Below are 26,850 nucleotides of genomic sequence, written 5' to 3' on the forward strand. Positions count from 1 at the left end.
ATTGCTTGCAGAAGAGGCAGGCGGGCATGTGGTTGGCGGTCATACACTTTCCAACGCCAAGCCAAAAATAATTCCTCAATCAGATTGAGAAATGGGGAGTAAGGGGGCAAGTATACAACTGTGAAGTTATTGTGGTTGGTGAACCAGGAAACTAACATTATCCCAGATGACAACAAACCTGGGCTGCTCTGGTTCGTCCTGTACAACTGCATTGTGTAGTGTATCCAGAAATGTGATTATGTGTGCAGTATTGTAGGAACCTAGGGTGGCATGGTGATGGAGAACTCCTTGCAGACTAATGGCGGCACACAATGACGCCTGGTTTTGGCTAGATTGAATTCAGCTTCATCAATGAAAATGAACCCACGAGGCTGTGCAGCTGCATCAAAGTCCAGGACTCTCTGTAACAGAAAATGCGTACACTCTACCATGAATATGGTGTAACTCAAAACACAGGACTACAATGTCTACATTTTCACACAAGGATGGGGGTGGGGTGGGGGGTGGGTTGGGTCAGAAACATTCAGTCAAAACTACAAGCTACAGGCAAGGCAGATGACCCCACAGACAACCTCCCCCCACCCCCCCAGAATGGGGGCACATACTGCTTTGTCTGAATGTATCTATGCAGTGCTAATAGGACACAATCCACTGCCATTACTGTATTACAGTATAGTACTGTAACACTTACTTGCACAGTCATAGCGAAGGTCTTTGACTCTAGCTGTCATGGTCCTGTGGTTTGTCTGCGTTTCCCCTTTTTGGGCCGCCAGATGGTGGCACTTCAGTTTTTAGCTCTGTTCTTTTTCCCCTGTTTAATTGTGTTATTGTTTTCAATTATCCTATTATTGTTTGTGGGTTGTCTTCCCTTCCCTCTCTGTAGCCTGATTGTGCATTGTGCCCTCCTGTGTCTCGTCAGTGTCTTGTCTATTTAAAGCCGCGTTTCCACCGCAGGAACTATACCCCGGAACTAGGAACCTTTTGAGGAACTCAGTGCGTTTCCACCGCAGGAACTAGGGTCTAAATTTAGTTCTGGGGGCTTTGTTTTACCCCCCAAAACGTTCCTGCTCGGGGGGTAGTACTTTCCGAAAGTACAGGAACCTTTTGGGTGGAGCTTGCAGCGCTGAACATTTCTGATTGGTCGAGTACTCGCAGCGTTTGTGTTGTATTTATTTTCCGCCATTACCCGCCATGTTTGAAAATATGCAGCGGCAAACCAATTAATTTTCATAATAACTTCAAATCAAACTTGTATGTTATGCGGCGCAGTAGCCTAGTTTTGGTTATAGCCTGCCAACGTCTTGGAATTATAACGTGTGCTCTTCTGTTCTTTTCTTGCTTTAGTATTCGTTTTATAAAATGCTAAGCATTCGTGCTGGGACAGCATATTACGTAGGCTACCAAAATATTCAAACGGATTAATTCGGTTGCTGAATATTTTCTTCCGGATTTTCTTTGGTAGCCCGTTGTAATTGACTCAAAACGTTTGATACAGTTATGTGAGGTATGCGGTAGTATTGCATAATTAACATTGGTGATACAGTACAAGCAAACTGGAAATCACCTTCCGCACTTTTTATCCGGGTAAAATAACAGGTTAATTCTAGTAATCTCCCCTTTAGCTTTTTCAGACTGCCGTAATTTTACTCAATTTTACTGCCATTTTTCAATTCCACGAAAAGACCAGGAAGACTATGGACTAATTTATGGTGCATGGTTCGCATCTGGAGGGCACACTTCGCTGCTCGGCTAGCAGTAACTTCGAAGGAAAGCAAACAGTGGCTGTACCACTACTAATTTACATTGTCACGCAAGTCCGAGTTTTCGTTCTATTCTTGTCATTTTGCCATTAGCCTATATGGAATTGACGACGAGAAAGTAATCAAACAGCAAATTGTTTACAACGTGTGCATGTTTTCTGCCGTTGTTGCCAGTTATACATATAAATGTGAATGCATTCTGTCGCTTCGGATTTCAAGACATGAAAGCGAATGTTCGCATAAAAACATAATGAATGTGTTTGAGAGGATATATGAAAATCAATAAATACAAAAGTAACCATATATAGTCATTGTTGGTAACTCGTTGTATATAAGTGGAATAAACCCCTCCGGGCTGTCCCGGTTATTAGAAAATAATGTAGGCTACTTCGGTGGTAGAATGGGGTTACAGAAGAAATCATATGACAGATGGACCGACGACAACGTCGCTTTTCCATACGTCAGTGGGCTAATTTGCCTAATCTTCGCGGTACTTTAGACCCCGGTGGAAACGCAGACAACCATTGGCTGAAGGAACCTTTTAGTTCCTGGTAAAGTAGTTCCTGGGACTGAAAGTTCCGGGTAATTTTGGTGGAAACGCGGCTTAAGTTCCCTTCTTCCCTGACTCAGGTGCTGGATCCTTTTGTGTGCTTTTTGGATTGTGTTTCGGTATGTGCTCCCTCGTGTACTTGTGAATCTGTGTTTTGCCCTGAGTGTTTTCCACCCTGCCCGTGCTCTGTTTTTGCATTGTTTTTGGATTTCTGCGTTTTCTCTGTTTTTGCGCTTAAAGAACTTTGCTTTGTCCTTTTATGACTTGCCCTGCTCTTTTCTTTTTTGTACTTATTAAAAGTAACATCCTCGGTTTGTGTTTACCCTTTGGATTTTGAGTGTTTTTTTGACTCTGCGTTTGGGTCCATTCCCTCGCCCCCCTGACTCTAGCGCTGTTCCTCTCAAAGGAAACCCTGTACAGCTGCTTCATCGTAAGTTGGTGTTGACGTAAGATAAGGCAGAGTGTCGATACACTCACATGGCTGATATTATGGAATGTTGTGTGATCTGCGATGACTTGCTCTCGTAGTTGATGTAGGCGGATGGTGTTGTTTGCCAACACTATATTGACAACGGCCAGTTCCTGTTCATGAGTGAACAGACGTTGCCTTCCACCCTCAGGAGGCCATCTGGCAGTTCTGTAGAAAATGCAAGAACATGATGTCATTGGTTAGGTTCTTATTTACATACTGTAATGTCATACTGTACACAGTAACATCAAACTGTATTACATGTACTTCACAGCACTATACCTATTTTTTTTTGTTCACTGAGGTGCATAGTCCTAATACTATAGGACTACATTGTACTGTGATGCAGTATGATGTGCAACAATTACATAGGTACAGTCTAGTGTAGAAAGGTGAGGACACACCTGTACTCCAGTCTAAATGTCCGTATTATGGACTCAGGTTGGGCTGGACTCTCTGCCCAGCCTTCCTCATCGTCAGGCAATGATTTATGACATGGTCCACCAAAGTGGCCCTAATGTCGTCGGAAATATGTCTCCATCCATTGCCTGGTCCCCTTCTTTGTTCTTGCCCTCGTCCTCGTCGTCCTCCTCCTCTCTCTCTTCCTCTTCCTCTTGCTCTCACTGCCTCCATGTTGCTCCATGTTCCAAGTTCTCACAAAAGAAGTGAGCTTACCTGGGGCCTATTTGTAGGGCTAAGGCTCAGACTGATTGGTGTTCAATTAGTGTATAAGTGTTTTCATGTGTGAGTGTGTGGGTGTTGCCAATTTCAGGTATGTTTGGGATTTTGAATAGAAGTGTTTCCCAATGATTGCAAGAGATTTCTCAATGATTGCAAGACATTTTTGAACAAAGTGTCTAATGTAAGAAACAGTGTGTAGTGTTTTGCAAGAAGTGTGTTGCAGAATTGCAAACAAAGTGCAAAGCAGAAAATGTGTTTGTACTTTTGGTGCCTTTGTTCGAGGCATGGTTACAAAAGTTAAGGTTTTGATGCTTTTGTCTAAGCATTCACTTTCAGTGTGTAAGCAATCGTAAAAAAACTGTAAATAGATACAATAAGTACCTCCTGCATCCTGGAAAGGACCCAGCCTTTTTTAAGGGGTGGGGGTCGATTGAACAGAATGATCCTCCCATGATATATTGTTAAAAAAAAAAAGATTTGCATAAAATCATAATCTGTCCAACACTTCATCAACACATCTCTGACCTGATCTCTTTTGTTCTTCACAAATACATTGCATTACATTACAGGCATTTGGCAGACACTCTTATCCAGAGCGACGTACAACAAAGTGTATAACCATAACCAGGAACAAGTATGTCAAAAACCCTAGAGAGAAGTACCAGTCCAAGTGTAGAGAACAACTGCATAGCTGCATCAACTTGTACCCTGAAGGTTAAACTAATTAGCACTAACACAAACGAGAACAGCAACAACGCAGTCAATGCAAAAATACAAACAGTAGTTAAGACAGGTGCATTAACTAAGTCACCTACGAAACAGCTACCTAGTTACAACCCTAAGCTTACAGTCATTTAAGAGATTACAGGGAGGTAGGGAGGGATGGGGAGAGGTGCAGCCTGAAGAGGTGAGTCTTCAGTCGTCGCTTGAAGTGGGTCAGTGTCTCAGCTGTTCTGACCTCCACGGGGAGTTCATTCCACCATTGTGGGGCCAGAACAGACAGTAGACCTGTTCGGGAAGTGCAGGTGCGAAGAGGGGAAGGTGCCAGACGTCCTGAGGTAGCAGAACGGAGGGGTATGGCTGGCATGTAGGGTTTGAATATCTTGTGGAGGTATGCTGGGGCTGATCCCTTGACTGCCTGGTATGCTAGGACCAATGTTTTAAATTTGATGCGAGCTGTAACAGGCAGCCAGTGGAGGGTAGTGAGCAGGGAAGTGACGTGGGAGTGTCTGGGGAGGTTGAAGACCAGACGACCTGCAGCATTCTGAATGAGTTGCAGGGGTCTGATGGCAGATGCCGGTAGTCAGCCAGAAGAGAGCTGCAGTAGTCCAGGCGGGATAGTACCATTGCTTGGACCAGGAGCTGGGTTGAGTAGGTGGTGAGAAAGGGGCGGATTCTCCGGATGTTATACAGGAAAAATCTGCACGCCCGGCTTACTGCTGCGATGTTCTTGGAGAGGGACAACCCGTTGTCCATCACCACTCCGAGATTCTTGACACAGGGTTATGATGTCACTAAGGTGTCCCCTAGGGAAATGGAAAAATCGAGGAGGGGAGAGGTTAGAGCAGGAATAAAGATTAGCTCCGTCTTTCCCGGGTTGAGCTTCAGGCGGTGATTGTCCATCCAGCTCTGGATGTCCCTCAGGCAAGCGGAGATGCGGGCAGGGACCTGTGTGTCCGATGGGGAGAAGGAGAGAAAGCGTTGTGTGTAGTCGGCGTAACAGTGATAGGACAAGCCATGGGCAGAGATTACAGGGCCAAGGGATCTGGTGTATAAGGAGAAGAGAAGGGGACAGAGGACTGAGCCCTGGGGAAGTCCGGTGGCGAGGGGAAATACCCCAGCAACCCCCAAACTTAAAGGTGTAGTATGGAACAAATGTGTTTCACCCCCTCCTACCCCCTCCCCTCAACTCTCCCTCCAAACGAGGCGCTGATTCATACAAAAGTCTGTGGAGAAGGGAGCAGGGCCTGTCGTGTGTTAACTGGCGCAGTTAGGTCGTAAAAACATACCCGTTCCAATGTTCACTCTTGTTTTGTCTCTTGTTCAATTGCTTTTTTTGGTCGAAATCTTTTCATCTACAGTCTTTCTTTTTTTTTTTACTATTTAAAAAAAATCAGTATACACCGTTGTAAGCAAAGGCAGAACTGGCAATTTCGGCAGATTTTTCCCTTTGATGGATTCCTGGCTAATGCTTCAACCTATTCCAAATATCCTTCTTGCCATACAGTGAAAGGTTGGGTCCCAGCCTGATAGCCTGTGCTTAGTCTTCGTTTTCTCTCCTCTCTCCTGTCCTCCTCCACTCTCCTCTCCACTCATCTCTTTCTGCCCTCTCTCCTGCTTCACTCCACTCTCCTGCTCCACTTGCCTCCACTACTCCTGCCTGTGTACTTGTCTAATAAGGTTACATTTGAGAATGAGTAAGTTAGATAATTCTCTCACATCACAAATAGTTGATCACACAACCAGTAAGAACATTAAAATATTGTAGTAGCCACCACTAACGTTACATATTTTAGAACTAGAAGGCATTCCTTGAGTCCCTCTCAAGTAACGTTAGAGGGAGAGCACATTATTGACCACCCGAGGGGCGGGACGTGTATCGACCACCTGAACCGCTAGTGTATTTACTTCGTAATTTATTAGAGAGAACTGGACATTGTTACCTATTAAAATGTAAGTCCTGTAAAAATACACATAATGAACTGTCTAAATGTGAAAAACCAACTTCATACATATACATTTAGTTATATGAATACAGCCTTGTTTACTATATCAAGACAAGCAACACACTCGGAATCATCTCATCGCGACCCACTAAACCCAATGGCGCAGACGTTGCTTCATAATTTCAAACTGCTTTCCTAACGGCTATTTTGCGTCCTGCGACTCGGGTTACAACTGTGAATATGTACGGACTCCTGGACGTGCCGATAGCGACCACCCTTTCTCATATTAACCTCAAATACGCAAGACAGGACACTTATACAGTATGCTAGCAAATTGATGTCAAGTTCCATTCATTTATATGGGGTTGTCCATACAGGTCCACTTAGCAGCCAAAAGCTAGCGCTGGGCCACCTCAGCCATATTTGCCAGCACTGAAAACAATTGCGAAAGTACTGAAAAAATAACCACCATCCCTCTCTGTGGGCAACAGTGTAGTATGATGGGTAAGGAGTTGGTCTTGTAACCTAAAGACAAGCTTTGCGCAAGATACTTAACCTGACCTGCTCATGATCCAATTATTTTCTCACTCAAAGTCAACCATCAGAAAAACCATGTGTATGTACAGCCCATTTTGCAAATGCTTACATACTCTTTTCAAAACTGTTAAATATAAGTTTGAAACCTAACATACATTCAAGTGGACAGCAATATGCCAAATTAAAAACACCCAATTGGAATACATTCAAAATCCTAAAAAAAAGATGGTTATGGATACAAATGGTGAAATATTATTGATTGAAATTATGTAAATGAGACCAACCACAGGTGATTCCCATCTCAGTTGGAGACCTACCCTGGTGTTTTCCATTGGTGATCTCATTACCACCTATAAAATGGGACATCTTTGGAATGTTTTTTTAGACCTCAAATTCAAAATGGAGCCTGCAAGAGACAGAGAGGAAAGAGTGGCACGGAGAGGGAGAGGGGTGTGCATGCGTGGTGGTGTAAGACAGCAGCAGAGAAGACCAAGAGCTAAGGTCTCTGATGAGATTAGGGCTACTGTAATTGACCATGTAACCAGCCATGGACTATCATTGAGAGAGGCTGGTCTCAGAGTGCAGCCAAATCTGGCCTGCTCAACGGTGGCATCAATTGTCAGAATCTTCCTGCAAACCAGCAGGTAAGATATGTATTCTGAAAAGGCATGACTGCATATTACAGTGGTAAATTGATCTATAGTAAGCCTCTAGAAAATCTATTGCTTGCGTGTAATTCTCGTTGTATTTCTTCTTTAGGACCCAACGACTACCTCCCACAGGGGGGAGAGGTAGAATCTTCACTGATGTCCAGGAATCGGCAATTGTTGATATAGTTATCACAAATAATACCATACAACTAAGGGAAATTCAGGCCAGAGTATTGGCCGACAACCATACATTTGGAAATATTCACAATGTTAGCATGGCAACCATTGCTTGTGTCCTAAAAAAACATCAAATGAAGCAATTGTACACTGTTCCTTTTGAGAGGAACTCAGATTGTGTCAAGGAACTCTGGCACCAGTATGTCCAGGTAAGACGTCTATATGATGATGGGTTTTGAAAAAATCTGTTTGGCCACAGTAGGGCACAACACACACACAGCCATAAAGCCTTTACTGTTGGTATAAAGTAATGCATGTAACCTTGATGTTGCCTTGTGGATTTCTTTTAGAGAGTCATGGAGCTTGAAGCCCATCAGGCACCTCATTTTTTCATCTATGTGGACGAGGCTGGGTTCAACTTGGCCAAAACACGCTGGCGAGGAAGGAATTCGATCTGCAAACTACAGAGCTACAGTGGGTGTCCCAGGCCAGAGGGGTGCCAGTATCACCATGTGTGCAGCGATATCCTCAGATGGATTGCTGCTACACAGACCGCTCATTGGGCCATACAACACAGAGTGCCCCATTTCGTTTCTTGATGAGCTCCATGGCAGGCTTGTGCCAGTAGAGGAAAGAGGGGAGGTGAGGCAGTTCTTTGTTATTGTGTGGGACAGCGTGACATTTCCAGAGGTGGACAATCCAGGTTCAGAAAGTAAAAGTTCATCCCAGGATTTTGTTCCAGTCACCTGGATTTGCTAATGAGCACCATTCTTCAGCCAGGAGGTAGAGCTAAATCAGCTGGCGGAGTTCAGGGGTGGATGAAATACATGGCAGGACTTTTACGTTCTGACCACTAGAATGCCCACCTCTGGGCATTTCACCACTCCCATGCAGTCATCGAGTGGTTTGCGGCCCATCCTACTATGCTGTCACTGTTCCTGCCGCCGTACTCGCCCTTCCTCAACCCCACTGAAGATTTTTTTCTGCGTGGAGGTGGAAGGTTTATGACCACAATCCACACAATCCGATGTCACTTCTTAATGCAGTGAATGCTGGATGTGAGGACATATCCGCAGAGGAATGCCAAGCTTGGATCCGGCATGCCAAAAGATTCTGTCCCCAGTGTTTGGCAAGGGAGAACATTAGGTGTGATGTGGACGAAAACATGAGACTGGGTGGACTAACATGATTTGTGTGTTTTGTTTTGTTTTTTGAGCAAACTATTACAGTATTGACTTTTGTTATCCTTTCAGCAATTTTCATTTACTGTAGTTTATTTTTGAATTACTTTATGGCAAAAATAAAGAAAAAGAAAACGCTGGCAAAAATAAAGCACATTGAAGCTTTTCCTGTTGCATTTCTATGACTTCCTGTAGTATACTGTAGTACGTTCTATAAAGAGTTACCATTCTTACTGTATTTCGTAATGGGAACTTTGTTTACTGTAAAATAAGACAATGTGCACATTTCTTATACTATCAACAATAACTATATATGTATATACATATATATATATATATATATATATATGTGGTACGGTTGGGCGTGGTTTTGCGTTGGCTGCAGAGAGAGAGTGGGCAGGGCGGATCACGGACTCCGCGCCACAGCTGTTGGGGATCGCTAATCAGCACCGATGTTTAATTGTTTGATTGATTGACAGTGTGCTGATTACCTCGACAGTGAGCCTGGGCGCTTAAAAGCCGGTCTACGGAGGCAGACGGGGGCTGACTGGAGACAGAGGAAGTGCTGACCGAGAGTCTGTAGCACAAATTGTGTTTTGTACGAAACCGAAAGCCGCGTGGTTTTCAGCCGTGAAAATAAAAAGACGCCTTCGCGTCCTGAAATAAACCTCGTCTCTCTCGTCTGTTACAGTTTTTCTCAAATGTTTACACACTAAAACTGGAACTATGCACACGATGATGAAAACTTGAAGCTCATATGTCAACAACAAAGACTATTTCCGCAAAACTCTAAGCACAATTCCTTTGTTTTCACTCAAATAGCAATTCTAAATCACATTTTTGCACAACTCTACACACAAAATCTCATAATTTAGCACAATTTTGATAATCCCTACAACTCATTCAGAATGCTGTGGCTCGTCTGGTCTTCAACCTCCCCAGACACTCCCACATCACTCCCCTACTCACTACCCTCCACTGGCTGCCTGTAATAGCTCGCATCAAATTTAAAACATTGGTCCTATCATACCAGGCAGTCAAGGGATCAGCCCCAGCATACCTCCACCAGATATTCAAAACCTACATGCCAGCCAGATCCCTTCATTCTGCTACCTCAGGATGCCTAGCACCTCCCCCTCTTCGCACCTGCACTTCCGGAACACGTCTCCTGTCTGTTCTGGCCCCACGATGGTGGAATGACCTCCCTGTGGAGGTCAGAACATCTGAGACACTGACCCATTTCAAACGACGACTGAAGACTCACCTCTTCAGACTGCACCTCTCCCCATCCCTCCCTACCCCCCTGTAAATGACTGTAAGCTTAGGGTTGTAACTAGGCAGCTGTTTCGTAGGTGACTTAGGTGCATTAACTGTCTTAACTACTTGTATTTTTTCCATAGACTGCGTTGTTGCCGTTCTCGTTGTTAGTGTTAATCAGTTTAACCTTCAGGGTCCAAGTTGAACTATGCGGTTGTTCCCTGCACTTGGACCGGTACTTCTCATTACATCCATTGTCCAGACTGACACAGTCTAAGCATGTTCTCGTTTTGAGAAGACACTAATGTTATCTATTTTGGCAAAACTCATAATTCACTGATAAGGAAAAAGGAAAAACACTTCTAACAATGTTCAGTATGACTCATGATGGAACCTGGGTTGTGAGTGCAGCCCAACTGGACCTCATTGGCTGGACAATGCAGTAAAATGTGCATTGTATCATACACAATAACAACAACACTCAAATTGATAATGGTTCACACACTTTGCTGTACTGTACTGAATTAGAATTAGGTTTACCAAATTCACTATTTATATGATGATATATTTACTGTATTGTATCATGGCAACAGTCTTTATATTTACTATAAAATTGCAGCCTATTTTGGGACCCCTTGAAAAGAAAACTAAAACTTCAAAAAAGGATTAAAAAAAAGCAATTTTTACACAATTTTATACACTTGAATATGTAACATGACCTCATGAGGCCAGAACATATATACTGTATTTTGATGGTTGTGTTTTTAAATTTATCGCACCAGTGTGAAATCAATGCTCAATAAGACCTATTCATATGAGGCCTGTGTGAATCATTTTGATGGAAAAAGTCAGTTTTGAGAAGAGAGAACATGGTTTTGAATGCATGAATGCATTTAGCAAGAGATTTGTGTAGTTTTGGCAAAAAGTTAACTGTTTCTGTGCTTTGTGTGTAGAGTTTTGAGAAACTGAGTTATAGTTTCAGAAAACGTGTTTAAACAATTGAGAAAAACTGTAAACGAGCGGTGGCACTTGCCACAATATATATATATATATATATATACACACTTACCGGCCACTTCATTAGGTGACAGGAGTGGCACCCGGGTTGGTCTTCTGCTGCTGTAGCCCATCAGAGATGCTCTTCTGCATACCTTGGTTGTAACGAGTGGTTATTTGAGTTACTGTTGCCCTACTATCAGTTTGAACCAGTCTGGCCATTCTCCTCTGACCTCTGCCATCAACAAGGCATTTTCGCCCAGAGAACTGCTGCTCACTGGATATTTTCTCTTTTTCGGACCATTCTTTATAAACCCTATAGATGGTTGTGCATGAAAATCCCAGTAGATCAGAAGTTTCTGAAACACTCAAACCAGCCCGTCTGGCACCAACAACCATGCCACGTTCAAAGTCACTTAAATCACCTTTCTTCCCAATTCTGATGCTTGGTTTGAACTTCAGCAGATCACCTTGTGACCATGTCTACATGCCCAAATGTATTGAGTTGCTGCCACGTGATTGGCTGTTTAGATATTTGCATTAAGGGGTGCAGTTTGCAGTTGAACAGGTGTACCTAATGAAGTGATATAGAAGGTATATATATATATATACACAACAAAAAACTAGGGAGCACAAAATGATTTACTACTTCAAAGATGACGCATCTACTGTAATTCTATCTGTTGCTAGTGTTTTTTAGGTAATTGTGTTATGAGTGACGAAGTGTTGCTGTTGGAGAAAACTAGTGCTGGTGTTTTGGTAGAATTATTTGATTTTGACACAAGTATACAGTGTTTTGGTAGTTTTGGTGCATTTTGGGTGTGAAATTAACTGTTGTGCCAAGCTGCGTGTTGGTACAGACAAAATTGTGAAGAGTTTTGAAAAAGTGAACCCAGTATTGATAAAAGTTTATGTTGTTTCTTGACCAGCTGCGTGTCTTTGCATCATTACGTCATGCACAAGAAATCTAACAGAAGGTCTATAATTCTAGGTGTGGAATTTGCTGTTGTCTCTCAAATAATTGTCAATGCTAGGAAAGTAGGCCGTCATGAGGCGTAAAAATGAGAATTAATCGATCAGAGATATCGGCAAAACATTGGGTGCATCAAAATCAACTGTTTGTTACATTGCTAGGAAGCAAGAATCCACCGGTGAGGTCCACAATACCAAACGACTTGGTAGACTATGGAATAATACTGTAGTGGATGACCAAAGACTACATTCAGTTGTGAAGAAAAACCCTTTTTCAACTGTCAAACAGATCAAGAACACCCTCCAGCATGTGTCAAAGCCTGAAATAGAGACCACACCCACAAAACCTTTAAGTGTTGACCGGGAGATGCAAAGCAGTGGTAAGCCTCAAGAACAGAACAGCTAAGTTAGAGTTTGCTAAAAAGTACATTACAGATTAAATTATAGAGTTCTGGAACAAACTCTCACGGACAAATGAGATTAGTATTAATCTGTACAGAAGTGATAGAAAGAGAAAGGTGTGGAGACAGGAAGGACCTGCTCATGATCCAAAGCACACCACCTCATCTGTGAAACATGGTGGAGGTAGAGATGTGTCATAGACATGTATGGCTGGCACTGGAACTGGCTCACTTGTCTTAGTTGGTCATGTGACTGCTGACGGCAGCAGCAGGATGAATTCTGAAGTGTACAGGAACATTTTATCGGCTCAGATCCAACCAAATACCTCAAAGCCCGCTGGGCAGTGCATCGCCTTGCAGCCGGACAATGACCCCCAAATGTACCACTAAAGCAACCAAGGAGTTTTTCAGGGCCAAAAAGTGGAATGTTTTTGACAGGTCAAATCAATCTCCCAGCCTGAATTCAACAGACCAACAAACTATAAACACTGTATACAAGACTGAAAGAAAAAAACCTGCAAAACAAACAGGAACTGAAGACAGTACAGGTCTAGCAGAGCATCACCAAGATCTAGAGATCTGTGGTCTGAGGGCTGCAGACTTCAGGCCGTCATGAACTGCAAAGGATTTGCAACCAAGTGCCAAATATCATGCCTGTATTTCAAATTATGTTACTTTGTCCAATTATTTTTGGTTCCCTAAAATGAGGGGACTATGTATAAAAATTGCTGTAATTCCTACATGATCACTGGACATAAATGTAAATTTTCTTAAATGAAATCTGACGTCTGGCACATTTATCTCCTATTCATTGGTTTATTTCAAATCCAATGATTTGAAATCCAGTGATTTGAAATAAACCAATGAAGGACAAATGTTCCTTCCTTCCGGTCGAGAGAACGTCGTTCGCATCTGTGTTGCCGCTTCTCGCCGCTGCTTCTTCTTCTTTGCCCTCCAAGTTCTGTGTGTTTCCTGGTTCTGCCTGGTTCTGCCTTTCATTGTTGGCAATCGCTAGCTAATATACCGGCTATATTTTTTGCTCTACAACGCAAATACATCTTTTAGACTACTAGCTAGCGTATTTGTTTTTATATATGTGCAATCGCCCAGGGATTCAAATCGACCTGCTATCCTGCTTCACCCCTCGGCCTTGATCTACGACCCTGTCTGCATCACCTGCTCGTCTCCGGATCCCCTGCTGGTCCCCTCCTGCTGAATCTCCTACCCGCCGGCTTACCTTTCTCCTGCTACTGACCCCGGATCAGGCCATCTGTTGCAGCCTCTGTTTCGCCCTTCTGGATGATCGCTTGCCATGGATTTCTTCCCGTGGATTGCCTATCCTGTCTGCCTCACCGCCGCCCCGGACTCTGTAGCTGACGGTCCCCGCACCGGTTGGTATTCGACGCTGCCTGCTTCACCACCCGGCTCCGTTACAGCGAGTCAGTCTCCACTCTCTCGCCCGGTCCTCGAGCTGCCAGCTCTGCTAGCCTTCACAGTGAGTACGCTTACTGCTCTCTTGCTGTGCTGACTAGCTGGCTGGTTCATTGCAGTCGTTTTACCAGCCTTGTTTGCGCTACTGGTCTGCTCTGGTCCACCTGTCTGGGAAAGTCGGACCTTCACTAGCGTTAGCTAGTCAGCTACCGCTAGCCCTCTATGCTACGGCTGCTGACACAGTCACTTCTTTTTGGTTTACCTACACTACTGTTGCTACTGAACACCCGCAACCAGGACCGGATTTATCACCCCAAGGTTTCAATGACAATGTTACAATACAGCCCATCACAAGTGCTCACTCTCAATTCTCGCTACACTGTTGCCTCACTCGTCTTCCTCTGGTGCAAAAAGCATGGCATTCTTCACACCCGATACCTACACCGGGGGCGTCGTTGTAACATCCACGCTGCCACTACAACATCAGCACAGTCTATTCCATCCATATGGACTATCGATCGCTCTGCAACGACATGAGGAATCAGCACCCGCCTCGCGGATTATTCTGTTTTGCGTTCATTCCCCACAGCCCCTCCAGTAGCCAAACAGTCAATTCGCCATGCCAACTTTGCTCTGCTGAACATTAACTCCATTAACAACAAATTCCCGCTGCTCCATGAACTTATTATTGACAATAAACTGGACTTTCTTTTTTTGTGTGAGACCTGGCAGCAGCCAGGCGTCTTTTTCTCATTAAACCAAGCCACACCCCCAGGTTTTAGCTACTTTTGCAAACCCCACCCCTCTGGTAGGGGTGGCAGCCTTGCAATCATCTATAATGTAAAATTCACACCATCTGAAGTTTCCCTCCCAGTTTCAGTTACATCTTCTGAATCCATTGCATTTAAATTACAGTGTCATTGTTGTTCTCATCTATCGCCCCCCTAAACCAAATCAGATTTTCCTGTCTGCATTAACTGAAACTACTCTCATCTGCCTGTTACCTGTCTTCCCGTCTACTGCTACTGGGCGACTTCAACATACATGTCGACTCCACTCATTGTACCCCTGCCTCCGACCTCAATGTAGTCTTGGGCTGTTTCAACCTCACTCAACACGTACACTTCCCCACACATTCCAAGGGCCATACTCTTGACCTTGTCTGCTCTACCAGTCCCAACATCTCAAACCTCACCAGCTCTCAGTTCACTTTGTCTAACCACAGACTGATTAATTTTCTCTTGTCCACCCCTGCCTTTCAGCCCAAACATCCGCGAACCATCTGCTTCCGGACCACCAACTCCATAAACCCTGCCCACTTTGCTGCTTCAATCACATCTGCCCTACCACTTGACCGCACTGTACACTCCCCTGAAGAGTTCGCAATTCAGCTGTCCACCACACTATCCAGTACCCTCAACTCTTTTGCCCCCTCAAAACTAAGCTGGTCACCTTTGCCACTCCATCCCCTTGGTTTACCCCTGAGCTTCGTGCCATGAAGCAGACCAGCCGTCGCCTAGAACGCCTCCAAAATAAAACTGGTCTCACTGTCCATGCCCAAGCCCACCAACTCCACATACATACAGAGACATACAGAGATGCTCTCATCGCTGCCCGATTCTCTCATTATTCCAACATAATCCAAAACTCCAACGGAAACCCCCGCACCCTCTTCTCCACTGTTAACAAACTTCTCAACCCCCATGAAAATAATACTACATCTGGCTCCACATCACTCTGCAACTCTTTCCTAGAGTTCTTCCACAAAATCACCAATATACACCACACTCTCACCTCATCCACACCCCCTTTACATGAACCACTCCCTACTACTGCTGCCGCAACTTCTCCCCCCCTTCTTTACCTTCACCCAGATTGACTGTGCCTCACTCACCAAACTCATTTTCCCTGCCAGATCCACCACCTGCTCCCTAGATCCCACCCCCACTGCCCTGATTAAAGCCTGCCTCCCTACTCTCTGCCCTTACATCACCAACCTCATTAACCTGTCCCTGACCCACTGTGTTGTCCCCTCCATCTTCAAAACTGCTGCCGTCACCCCAATCCTTAAAAAACCTGGCCTGGACCCAAACACCCTCTCCAACTACCATCCCATCTCCAACCTCCCATTCATGTCCAAACTCCTGTAAAAAGTTATTGCTTCCCAACTCCGTTCTTACATGTCCGACAATAACCTCTTTGAGCCCCTTCAGTCTGGCTTCCAACCCCATCACAGCACAGAAACAGTCCTCACCAAAGTTGTAAATGACCTCATTCTCTGACTCTGGTGCATATAGCATTCTCATCCTCCTGGATCTCTCTGCCGCTTTTGATACAGTTAACCACAACATCCTCCTCACCCGTCTGTCCCACCTAGGCATTACTGGCCAATCTCTCAACTGATTTCACTCATACCTCACAAATCGGTCAGAATTCATATCTATCCATGGTCACACCTCAGATCTTGCCACTGTCACACAGGGTGTCCCACAAGGTTCTGTTCTTGGTCCCCTCCTCTTCATCATCTATATGCTTCCCCTTGGCCCCATCCTCCACAGCGTTGGTCTCAATTTCCATTTCTATTCAGATGACACCCAAATCTATATCAGCTCTACATCCACTAATCAGCCACCCATTGCCATCATTGAAAACTGACACACGTCAAATCCTGGATGCAACACAACTCAACTGTGAAAAAACTGAAATCATACTCATCGGACCAAAACCCCAACTCACAAAACTACACAGCCTCTCTCTCACCATTGATGGTACCCCTGTCTCCACCTCCCCCCTGGTCCGCAACCTCACTGTCATACTCGATCCATCCCTCTCATTTGAAAATCACATCAATAACACTGTCAAGGTTTCATTTTTCTATCTACGCAATATCTCCAGACTTAAACCCTCCCTCACCCATCCCGATGCAGAAAAACTCATCCATACATTCATATCTAGCAGACTGGACTACTGTAACGCTCTCCTCACTGGTCTTCCCTCCCGCCCCCTACGCAAACTGCAACTGGTTTAGAACTCGGCTGCAAGCATACTCTCCTGCACATCCCCCCGGTCTCACATCACCCCTGTCTTGAAAGATTTACACTGGCTCCCAATCACATCACGCATCACATTCAAACTGCTCCTCCTAGTCCCTAAATGGCCTCTCACCCACATACCTCTCTGACCTCCTGCTCCCCTACCAGCCATCCAGATAGTTACGTTCATCCACTGCCGGCCTCCTCACCACCTTCCCCTCTCAGCTCCATTCTTTTGGCGACTGCACCTTTTCAGCTTCCGCCCCCAAACTCTGGAATGCCCTCCCCCCTGACATCCGTACCTCAGACTCACTCACCTCCTTCAAATCACGCCTTAAAACCCACCTCTTTTTCCTAGCCTTCCCTTGATGTCTGTCTTCCCTCTCTGTCGATCACACCCCCTCCTACCACCACTGCACCAGTGGTCCCACTGCATTTTCTGTATTATATGTGTTTTTATTGTACCTTTGTATTTATTATTATTTTTTTTGATAATTATGCTTGCAATGCCTGTGCTGTAAAACGTCTTTGAGTCTGTGAAAAGCGCTATATAAAATAAATGTATTATCATTATTATTAATGTGCAGAGTACTGGGTCAAAACAACAAAAATGATGTGACTGTCCAAATACTAATGGACTGCACAGTTTGTGGAATTAAGTATAAAAGAGAAGTTCATGAGTGAAGTTCATGTAAATCTTCATCCCTTTATCATGCAATAAATGTGTTTCCTAAAACAAAGTTATAGTCAACTGTTTATCATTTGAAAATAAATTGTCCAAACTAAGTTGGAGATGAAGGGGTGTAAATGCAATTTTGTTGTAGTGTGTTTGTTTGTAAGATGCATGTGTGTGTGTGTGTATGCACGCGTGTGTACACGTATGTCCATTAACCTGTCTGTGTGTATTCATGTGCCATGTTTGTTTGTGTACTTGTGCATTTGTGTGTGCCCATGTGCATGTGGTTGTGTATATCTGTGTATAGATGCATGTGTACTAGTCACTGTTTGCCTGTTAATGTGTGTGTATGTGTGTGTATGTATGTGTGTTTATATGTGTGTGTGTGTGTTTGTGTTAATGTGTGTGCATGTGTGTCTATATGTGTGTGTGTGTGTTTGTGTGTGTGTGCGTGAGTGTGTGTAAATGTGTGTGCGTGTGTGTGTTAATGTGTGTGTGTGTGTGTATGTATGTGTGTGTGTTAATGTGTGTGCATGAGTGTGTGTGTTAATGTGTGTGTTTGTGTTTGTGTGTGTGTTAATGTGTGCGTTTGTGTGTCTGTGTGTGCTTTAAGAGTAAAAGCCACTTAAAAGCCACACTAGAAATATCAAGGGGGTGGGGTAGGTGGTTTACTTACTTCCTTAGATGTACTCACTACTGTTTTAAGGCCAGCACAATGCTTATAATTATACTGTACTCAAATTTAATCTATTTAAAATCGTGAAGCGGATAGAGGGGGAGGGAAGGGGGGGGGAGAGGGGTGGGGTGGGTGTTTTGGGGCGGGGCGGTGACGCCTGCAGGGTGGGCGGGAACATCTCCACTCGCAGTTTCCATTTATGCAGGTGATGAGCTGAAGTGACCCATAGATCTGGAGCTCACTGCGGAGACAGTCAGCTGGAGATATCAGACCTCCCCGCAGGCCACCGCGCAGACAGGAACACCACAGGTACGGCTCACTTCCTCCCTCTGCACTTCCCCCTGCGAAAGGGAACCCGTAGCATGGCTGCTTTTGGGAAAAAAACAGGCTTGCTGGTGCTCAAGGTCATGGGTAGCTTCAGACCCCAGGTGGGGCGCTGACTTGTTGAGTGATGTATTCGAACCTGAAAAGGGATACGTTGCACGTACAAATGTTATGATTGTGAGTCACTCCACATAAGAGATATCTGCTAAATGTAAATGGCTTGCTTTCTGGGTAAAAAAAAAGTAAAATGTGGAAAAAGCCTAGCTCTCCTTATATCTGCACCAGTGTATGTTGTGTGAAGGAAGTCTGCTAGCTAGCCGGCTTGAGGATCGACAAACCTCAAGTGCTGTGATAAAGTATTTTTCCCCTTCCTGGTTTCCTCTAGTATTGTGCATTTGTCACACTGAATGGTTCCAGATCTTTAGACGAAATGTAATATTAGACAACGCAAACCTAAGTAAACACAAAACACATTTTTTTAAATTATCGCATTTTTATTTAATAAAGAAACTTAACAAACACTTATATCACCCATGCGTGCAAGTAATTGCCCCCTTAAACGTAATAACTGGTTGCATCACGCTTAGCAGCAATAACTGCAACCAAATGCTTCCTATAATTAGATATCAGTCTTTCACATCACTGTGGATGAATTTTAGCTCACTCTTCTTTGCTTTCTGAGTTAAAAAAATGTGATTGTCGTGTGGTTTAGCTTTTTTATCATTCGAGAGATTAAAGGGATAGTTTACTTTCTGTGGTTTCAAAAAATATATTATTTCAGTTTTAGGGTATGTTAGCAATTGGCTGAGACAGATTTTGTGTGCAATGAAGAATATTGCCTACAAAAAATAAATAAATAAATAAATAAATGTACCTCTGGAAACAAAAATATATTCTTATAGCCACTTAAATATATTCTCTTACTTTTGGCAGGCCATTTTCAAGCACACAGGTCATCAGAAACTGTAAATACGTTATAAAAATATCATTAAAAAAGTAAAAAAGTAAACTTTCACTTTAATCTCTCGAATGATCGAAATGCTAAACCACACTTAGAGTCTTTGAGATAGGAAATCTGGCCAAGACAGCAACTGTACAAAAAAAGTTGTCATGACAAAAAAAAAAACCCAGAAAAAACCAACACATACCAGTTAAATCACAGTGCAACGAACATGGGATTTAATATTATATTAGCCAAGAATACTAGTGCCTCCAATTTAAACTTTTTTGAAAGTTTATCCACGCTAAGGGTGTATGGGAAATGCAGTCTTTCTGTGAATCATGAATATCGTAATGATACCTTAATGATGCATCCACAAGGCCTCACAACACTGCAGAACGTTGTCTCACTTCTGGTGAGAACAGGCTTCTTTTGAGTATGCTTCTGTTATTCAGTTAATAACAAAACAGGAAGCCAGACTACATGACATTTCTTGAAGAAATTTTTTTTAATTCAAAATTATACAGTATGCTGTTATATGAAATAAGAAAAAGGATACAAAATGAACAAAACTGTCACAAAACCACTGATGAAAACTATTGATCTTTCAAAGAATCCAGAATTAAAATTATTAGGCTACTTTTTCCGTTTGCACAGTAAAATATTCAGTGCTAAACTGCAGTTCACACATTTGAGACCACACTGCATTAAAAAAAACACGCAGCCAGCGTCATACTCATAAATGTGTTACAGGGAACTGCCAAAATAAACTGCCTGCTCACACCCTACATCGATGCTCGTAGTCAGCTCATGCTCGTCTGTTCTCGCCTCGCGTCTCCGACCAATGCAGGACATCGAGGTTGAGGGGTATACTCCTTCAACTGCAGTTGCCCCTGGTTACCCTCAGGTTCTTTTGACAACATCACCTAAACCAGTGGTGTCAAACTCGTTGCCATGGAGGGCCGTGTGTATGCAGGTTTTCATTCCAGCCTCAGATCTTGATTATATAATTAGTTAAATTATTTGCTGAATTAGGGATGCAGGTTTGTGCACAATGGTGACCCGACGTCTATGGTGACCCGCATTGTCTAAATAAAAATTTTCTTATATTCTGTGCTTCAATGCAGTTAAACGCATATGGCTGAATGAGTAATTGGACTCAATTAAGGCAGCATTAATTGGTTGGAATGAAAACCTGCATACACACGGCCCTCCATGGCAACGAGTTTGACACCACTGACCTAAACCGTTGTTCCTGGTGGAAACGTCAGCATGTTCAGCAGCCTTAGTCACTTAGAAACACCCCGCCGAAAACAAGTGCTCCCCAAAAAGGGAATCCTGGGGGAGAAGTGGGAACACGCTGGGATATTTAAATGTTTATATTACATCTGGATCCACCCGCAACCTGTGCAGAAGCACCCCTGGAGTGAAGTGACTCCGGAGATCTGGAGCTCCCCAAGGAGACGTTGGCTCAAGATATTGGTCTCCTCCCAGCCTAGTGCAGACAGGAAGGAACACCACAGGTACAGGTCACTTCCTCTCTCTGCACTTCCCCCAGCGAAAGGGAACCCGTAGCCTAGCGTGTCGCTTTTGTAAATGGGCTCGCACCTCAAGGTCGCGGGTTCAATTCCTAGATGGGACACTGACTCTTGAGTAGATAGGTGTTTCCAACCTGTGCAGAAGCACTTGCTTTCAATGCACTGTGTATCCCTCTTTTACTTAAGCGTTTCTATCATCATCATGGTAGTTGCCTGTATTGGAGTCTTATCCAGATTGAGCAGCTTGAATAACAGTTAGAACAAAATCAAAACTGCATCATTGTGAGAGTAATATTTCATCTAATTCAAATATTATCATCCATGTGTACGATAGGGAAGTTAACAGCGCTGTATTGATAGTAATGCTGAGTGTGCAGTTAAAGAGTTGTAGCATAACCTGCAGAGTACACTGCCTGTGAGTACGTGGTAAGTCCACCGCTAGGTCTCATGCTGGCTTTTGTTGATTCGATTTTGAGTAGATTTTGTGCTGGAAAATAAAGTCCTGTGCTAAAAACATCAGTTTTTTACAGTAAACATTTGATGGATAATGTGTTTATTAACAAACAATATCAAAAAGTGCTTTTTTTCACCTTCCCAAACGTTGCACAATGGCCAAACACTATGCGCTGTGGGCGTAACTGCTATTCGTCACTGCTGTCCGTTTTTTTCTGACTGGATTGCTGTTCCTCCCCTCCATTTCCCAGCTCCTTCAGTGCACACAGAGGAACCCAGTGGGGGAAAAAAGAGACAAAACAGAGCGACGTCATCGCCTTTCTACCGACTACAGACTCGACTGTGCCATCGCAACGCAATGACAGGAGTCGTCCTGGCAGTGCTGATCTTCAGTCTGGCACAAACAGTGTTATTAAGCGAAGACGTCAACCACAGCATTACAACAAATTGTACAATTCATAAGATCCATCATTTTCACAAACATATTTAGTTATCCATGTGCAATGTGCATATAATTCACATACTCCCATGTCTTGTGTGATACACGCATGTGAAAAGATGGTTGAGGTTATACAGGAGGGGAATGTTGTACAGAAATCACAGTGGGAGGAGAATGTTGTACAGGAATCACAGTGGGAGGGGAATGTTGTACATATATCACAGTGGAAGGGGAATGTTCTCTGGGAATCACATTGGAGAGGGAATGTTGTACAGGAATCACAGTGGGAGAAACCTTGTGGTCCTCCCAAAGCCCTCTAAATATGTTTGCTTGTTCGAGTGCTGTATTTAGAGTCCAGTGCTCTCCAAAAAAATTTTGGAAGTCGTATGATGTCATGTCTGTCCAAGGCTGCCCTATATGTGCCAAAAATGTCATGTCCCTTATGTGACACCCATTGAGTATGACCTTGTGTCCCTGTATGTCCCACAAAGTTTTACCTGCTGTTGATTAGTTCCTGAAAAAAGCAGGTGACTGAAAAGCCAAATCTGGTATGTGGTGCTTTTATTGAATATGAGCCACCAAATCCAGGGTGCTCTATAGATCCGGCAGGAAACAAAATGGACTCAGTTGACTGCGTGCTGTGGTCAACTGAAATCCTACCGTTAGTGTGTAGCTAGTTGTTGATTAAGGCATGCAACCAGTTTATTTTGTTTATTAGCACTAGCCCCTGTAACCATAATGGAACAGTGAATATTTACAGTAGTATAGTCCAAGAAAACATGAAAAAACCTTGTAAAAGACGATTGATTAACCATTGATTAAGTAAGTTCTGATTGATTAAGAACTGATTGACTCAAAAGCGTTGATTAAATCCAGTTGAACAGCACATAATGCATCTGTAAGCACCCTGAAACGATCTGCAAATCACCACAGACAAATCTGCATTCTTATTTAGACGCTCCAAAAGGGGTCAGGATAACGGCGAGCGGGACATTGGAGGGGATCTATGAAGGAGCTGCAGTCAGCCTGACCTGCGAGGTCCAGAGCAGCAATCCAAGCGTGCGGTCATACTCCTGGTACAGAGACCGCACCGCCCTGGGCGAGAACGCGAGAACACAAGAACACGAGAGCGTTTCAATGTCGAGCGCAGGCCGTCCAGCCCAGGATCGGCCTGTTCATGTCGTCCTGCCTAGCCAGTGTATTTGGTAAACAAATAATGTATTCCCTTTTTTTCCCCCAGATGGACCCAGAGGCACGAAGATTAGGGCCAGCTGTTGTGAGGGAGGGGTGAAGGCCGGCGAAAGCCTGACCCTCACCTGTGAGACCGACGCCCGTCCTGAGCCCGACGGCTACACCTGGTTCCGCATGATTACAGAGCCTGGTGGACAGAGGGGTCGAGGAAGGACCGAGGTTGCCGTGCCTTCTAACGGACAGTCTGACGGGCAATACCTCAGATTCTGGCGCATCAGTGCAGGCGACGTGGGGGAATACACGTGCCAGGCCAAGAACATCGTCAGCGCTCAAAACTCCACCGCTCTCCGTGTAGACGTCCTGTGTGAGTGCTGTATTTAGAGTCCCAGTGCTCTCCGTGTAGACGTCCTGTGTGAGTGCTGTATTTAGAGTCCCAGTGCTCTCCGTGTAGACGTCCTGTGTGAGTGCTGTATTTAGAGTCCCAGTGCTCTCCGTGTAGACGTCCTGTGTGAGTGCTGTATTTAGAGACCCAGTGCTCTCCGTGTAGACGACCTGTGTGAGTGCTGTATTTAGAGTCCCAGTGCTCTCCGTGTAGACGTCCTGTGTGAGTGCTGTATTTAGAGACCCAGTGCTCTCCGTGTAGACGACCTGTGTGAGTGCTGTATTTAGAGTCCCAGTGCTCTCCGTGTAGACGTCCTGTGTGACTGAGAGTCCATTGTGAATACCCAGCCTGTGACTGTTATCGATCTGTGATTTACTGTTGGAGTGTCTGTGATTCACCGCTATGGTCTGTGACCCACAGTAACAGCGAATGTCTGTGATTCATTGTCACCATAGTTGTCTGTGCTCTCCAATCACCATCCGTTCTCTGCTCTTACTCTTTGACAGTTTTTTCCGCGTGATCACAGTTTGTGTTGTCATAAGTCACAGTCTGCTGTGTTGTCTGTGCTGCCCTGTCAGTGTCTGTAGTGTGCTGTCAGTCTGTTCTGTCACAGTCTGTGCTGCCCTGTCTCTGTCTGTGCTTTCCTGTCAGAGTCTGTGCTGTGCTGTTTTTCTGGTCTTGTTTTCACTGAAACCAGGTTTGCTTGTGTTATACAGAGTGACGTTACAGCGCTTTCCCTCCTCTCCTCTAACTCCCCCCCCCCCACCCCCCACCCACCACCGCACACGTCTTTGCCCAGGCTTACTGTCTCGGCTCTCGTCTGTTTCCCCACCCACAGACGGGCCTACAGGCCTCGCCCTGTCCATGGATAGCAAGGTGAGAGAGTCCAGCCTGGTCACCATCCACTGCTCTGTGGAGAGCTTCCCTCCGTCCGAGCTCACCCTGGCCTGGGACCCGCCCTCCTCCGATCGCCTCTCTGACCTGTCCCGGCACCCCAAACGCCTCCAAGGAAAGTCCACGGTCCAGTCAACACGCACCTCTCTCACCGCCTCCTTCCCCGCGTCTGTCGGAGACGTGGGCCGGTACACCTGCCGGGCCAAAAACTCTGAGGGCCTGAAAGAAACCACAAAGGAACTGGTAGTGCACTGTAAGTGGGAGTCCCGAGATGCTAATGTCATTCTTGTTTCAGTTCCTTGTGCCTGGTGGCCCCGTTAGGGGTATCTGCTGGTGCGGTCTCCCCATCACTCTATCAGTTTGTAACAGGCAGTCCTGACCTTGCAAGTAGTTTTGCAACTAGCAGATAGCAACTGCTACCAGAGTAAGGGGAGATGCTGAGTGCGATACCCATGTTTGAAATATCTGCCGATTCATACTTCATAATAAAATAAGGGTTCACGCTCATGTTCTTTTTTTAGCATGGTTTATATCTCTGTGCCACTGGTAAAGCAATGAATGCCTCCACCACTTTAGAGGCTTTGTGGTTGATAGATAATTTGGGAGACTTTTAGTTTTTTTTTTTTGTAACTATAAATATATGTTTATATTTTTGACAATATTTTCGCCCATCCCCGGCCACATCGGTGTGGACAGCAGCGATGGGGGGGGGGGGGGGGGGGGGGGTGCATGCTGTCACCCGTGTTTTAAAATTAACTCACAACCCCAGAGATGGAAGTACACCACTTAACCCATCCAACCCCAATCCCACAGGATTTCAAGCTATTTCCCCGCAATGACGATTATGCTACGTTCGTCAATATTTGTAATACCACAAAAAAAAGAAAAAGAAAAAGAAAAAAGTGACCAGAATTTTTCAGCAAGGAATCTGCTCTCCGTGTAGAGGTCCTGTCCGAGTGCTGTATTTAGAGTCCCAGTGCTCTCCGTGTAGACGTCCTGTGTGAGTGCTGTATTTAGAGTCCCAGTGCTCTCCGTGTAGACGTCCTGTGTGAGTGCTGTATTTAGAGTCCCAGTGCTCTCCGTGTAGACGTCCTGTGTGAGTGCTGTATTTAGAGTCCCAGTGCTCTCCGTGTAGACGTCCTGTGTGAGTGCTGTATTAAGAGTCCCAGTGCTCTCCGTGTAGACGTCCTGTGTGAGTGCTGTATTTAGAGTCCCAGTTCTCTCCGTGTAGACGTCCTGTGTGAGTGCTGTATTTAGAGTCCCAGTGCTCTCCGTGTAGACGTCCTGTGTGAGCGCTGTATTTAGAGTCCCAGTGCTCTCCGTGTAGATGTCCTGTGTGAGTGCTGTATTTAGAGTCCCAGTGCTCTCCGTGTAGACGTCCTGTGTGAGCGCTGTATTTAGAGTCCCAGTGCTCTCCGTGTAGACGTCCTGTGTGAGTGCTGTATTTAGAGTCCCAGTGCTCTCCGTGTAGATGTCCTGTGTGAGTGCTGTATTTAGAGTCCCAGTGCTCTCCGTGTAGATGTCCTGTGTGAGTGCTGTATTTAGAGTCCCAGTGCTCTCCGTGTAGACGTCCTGTGTGAGTGCTGTATTTAGAGTCCCAGTTCTCTCCGTGTAGACGTCCTGTGTGAGTGCTGTATTTAGAGTCCCAGTGCTCTCCGTGTAGACGTCCTGTGTGAGTGCTGTATTTAGAGCCCCAGTGCTCTCCGTGTAGACGTCCTGTGTGAGTGCTGTATTAAGAGTCCCAGTGCTCTCCGTGTAGACGTCCTGTGTGACTGCTGTGTTTAGAGTCCCAGTGCTCTCCCTGTAGACGTCCTGTGTGAGTGAATATGAGCCACCAAATTCGGGGTGCTCTATAGATCCGGCAGGAAAACAAAATGAACTCAGTTTGACATTGTGTGCTGTGGGTCAACAGAAATCCTACCGTTAGTGTGTAGCTAGTTGTTGATTAAGGCATGCAACCAGTTTTTTTTGTTTGTTTAGCACTAGCCCCTGTAACCATAGTGAACAGTGAATATTTACAGTAGTATAGTACAAAGAAACATGAAAAAACCTTGTAAAAGATGATTGATTAACCATTGATTAAGTAAATTCTGATTTATTAAGAACTGATTAACTCGAAAGCGTTGATTAAATCCAGTGGAACAGCACATAATGCATCTGTAAGCACCCTGAAACAATCTGCAAATCACCACAGACCAATCTGCATTCTTATTTAGACGCTCCAAAAGGGGTCAGGATAACGGCGAGCAGGACATTGGAGGGGATCTATGAAGGAGCTGCAGTCAGCCTGACCTGCGAGGTCCAGAGCAGCAATCCAAGCGTGCGGTCATACTCCTGGTACAGAGACCGCACCGCCCTGGGCGAAGCTGGCACAGTGCTTCATTTCCCGGCCGTACGACCCGAGGACAGAGGCTCTTACCGCTGCCAAGCCTCAAACTCCGCGGGCTCGGGGGATTCCCCGGAGGTTACGATCACCGTTAACTGTGAGTTCGCCGCAGCTGCTCATGTCATGCTCTGTGGAACGGCGGCGACATGGAGACGCGAGAACGCGAGAACGCGAGAACGCGAGAACGTGAG

At 44.8% G+C, this 26,850-nt stretch overlaps 1 protein-coding gene across 2 annotated transcripts in view; it reads left to right on the top strand.

Moving 5' to 3' along the window:
- Positions 1–26,850, top strand: part of LOC135237291 (B-cell receptor CD22-like) — a 78,095-nt gene that overhangs the window by 9,630 nt on the left and 41,615 nt on the right. The window contains exons 2-4 of one of the 2 annotated variants that reach the window (XM_064304323.1): positions 23,047–23,361; positions 24,218–24,526; positions 26,490–26,756. In XM_064304323.1, the coding sequence (XP_064160393.1) occupies positions 23,172–23,361; positions 24,218–24,526; positions 26,490–26,756 (766 nt within the window). In that variant the 5' untranslated portion in view covers positions 23,047–23,171. Of the gene's footprint in view, positions 1–22,460; positions 23,362–24,217; positions 24,527–26,489; positions 26,757–26,850 lie in introns of those variants that run through there. The other variant, XM_064304332.1, reaches the window with a different exon arrangement.

This window comes from Anguilla rostrata, chromosome 1, assembly GCF_018555375.3.
Source record: "Anguilla rostrata isolate EN2019 chromosome 1, ASM1855537v3, whole genome shotgun sequence".
Lineage (NCBI taxonomy): Eukaryota > Metazoa > Chordata > Actinopteri > Anguilliformes > Anguillidae > Anguilla > Anguilla rostrata.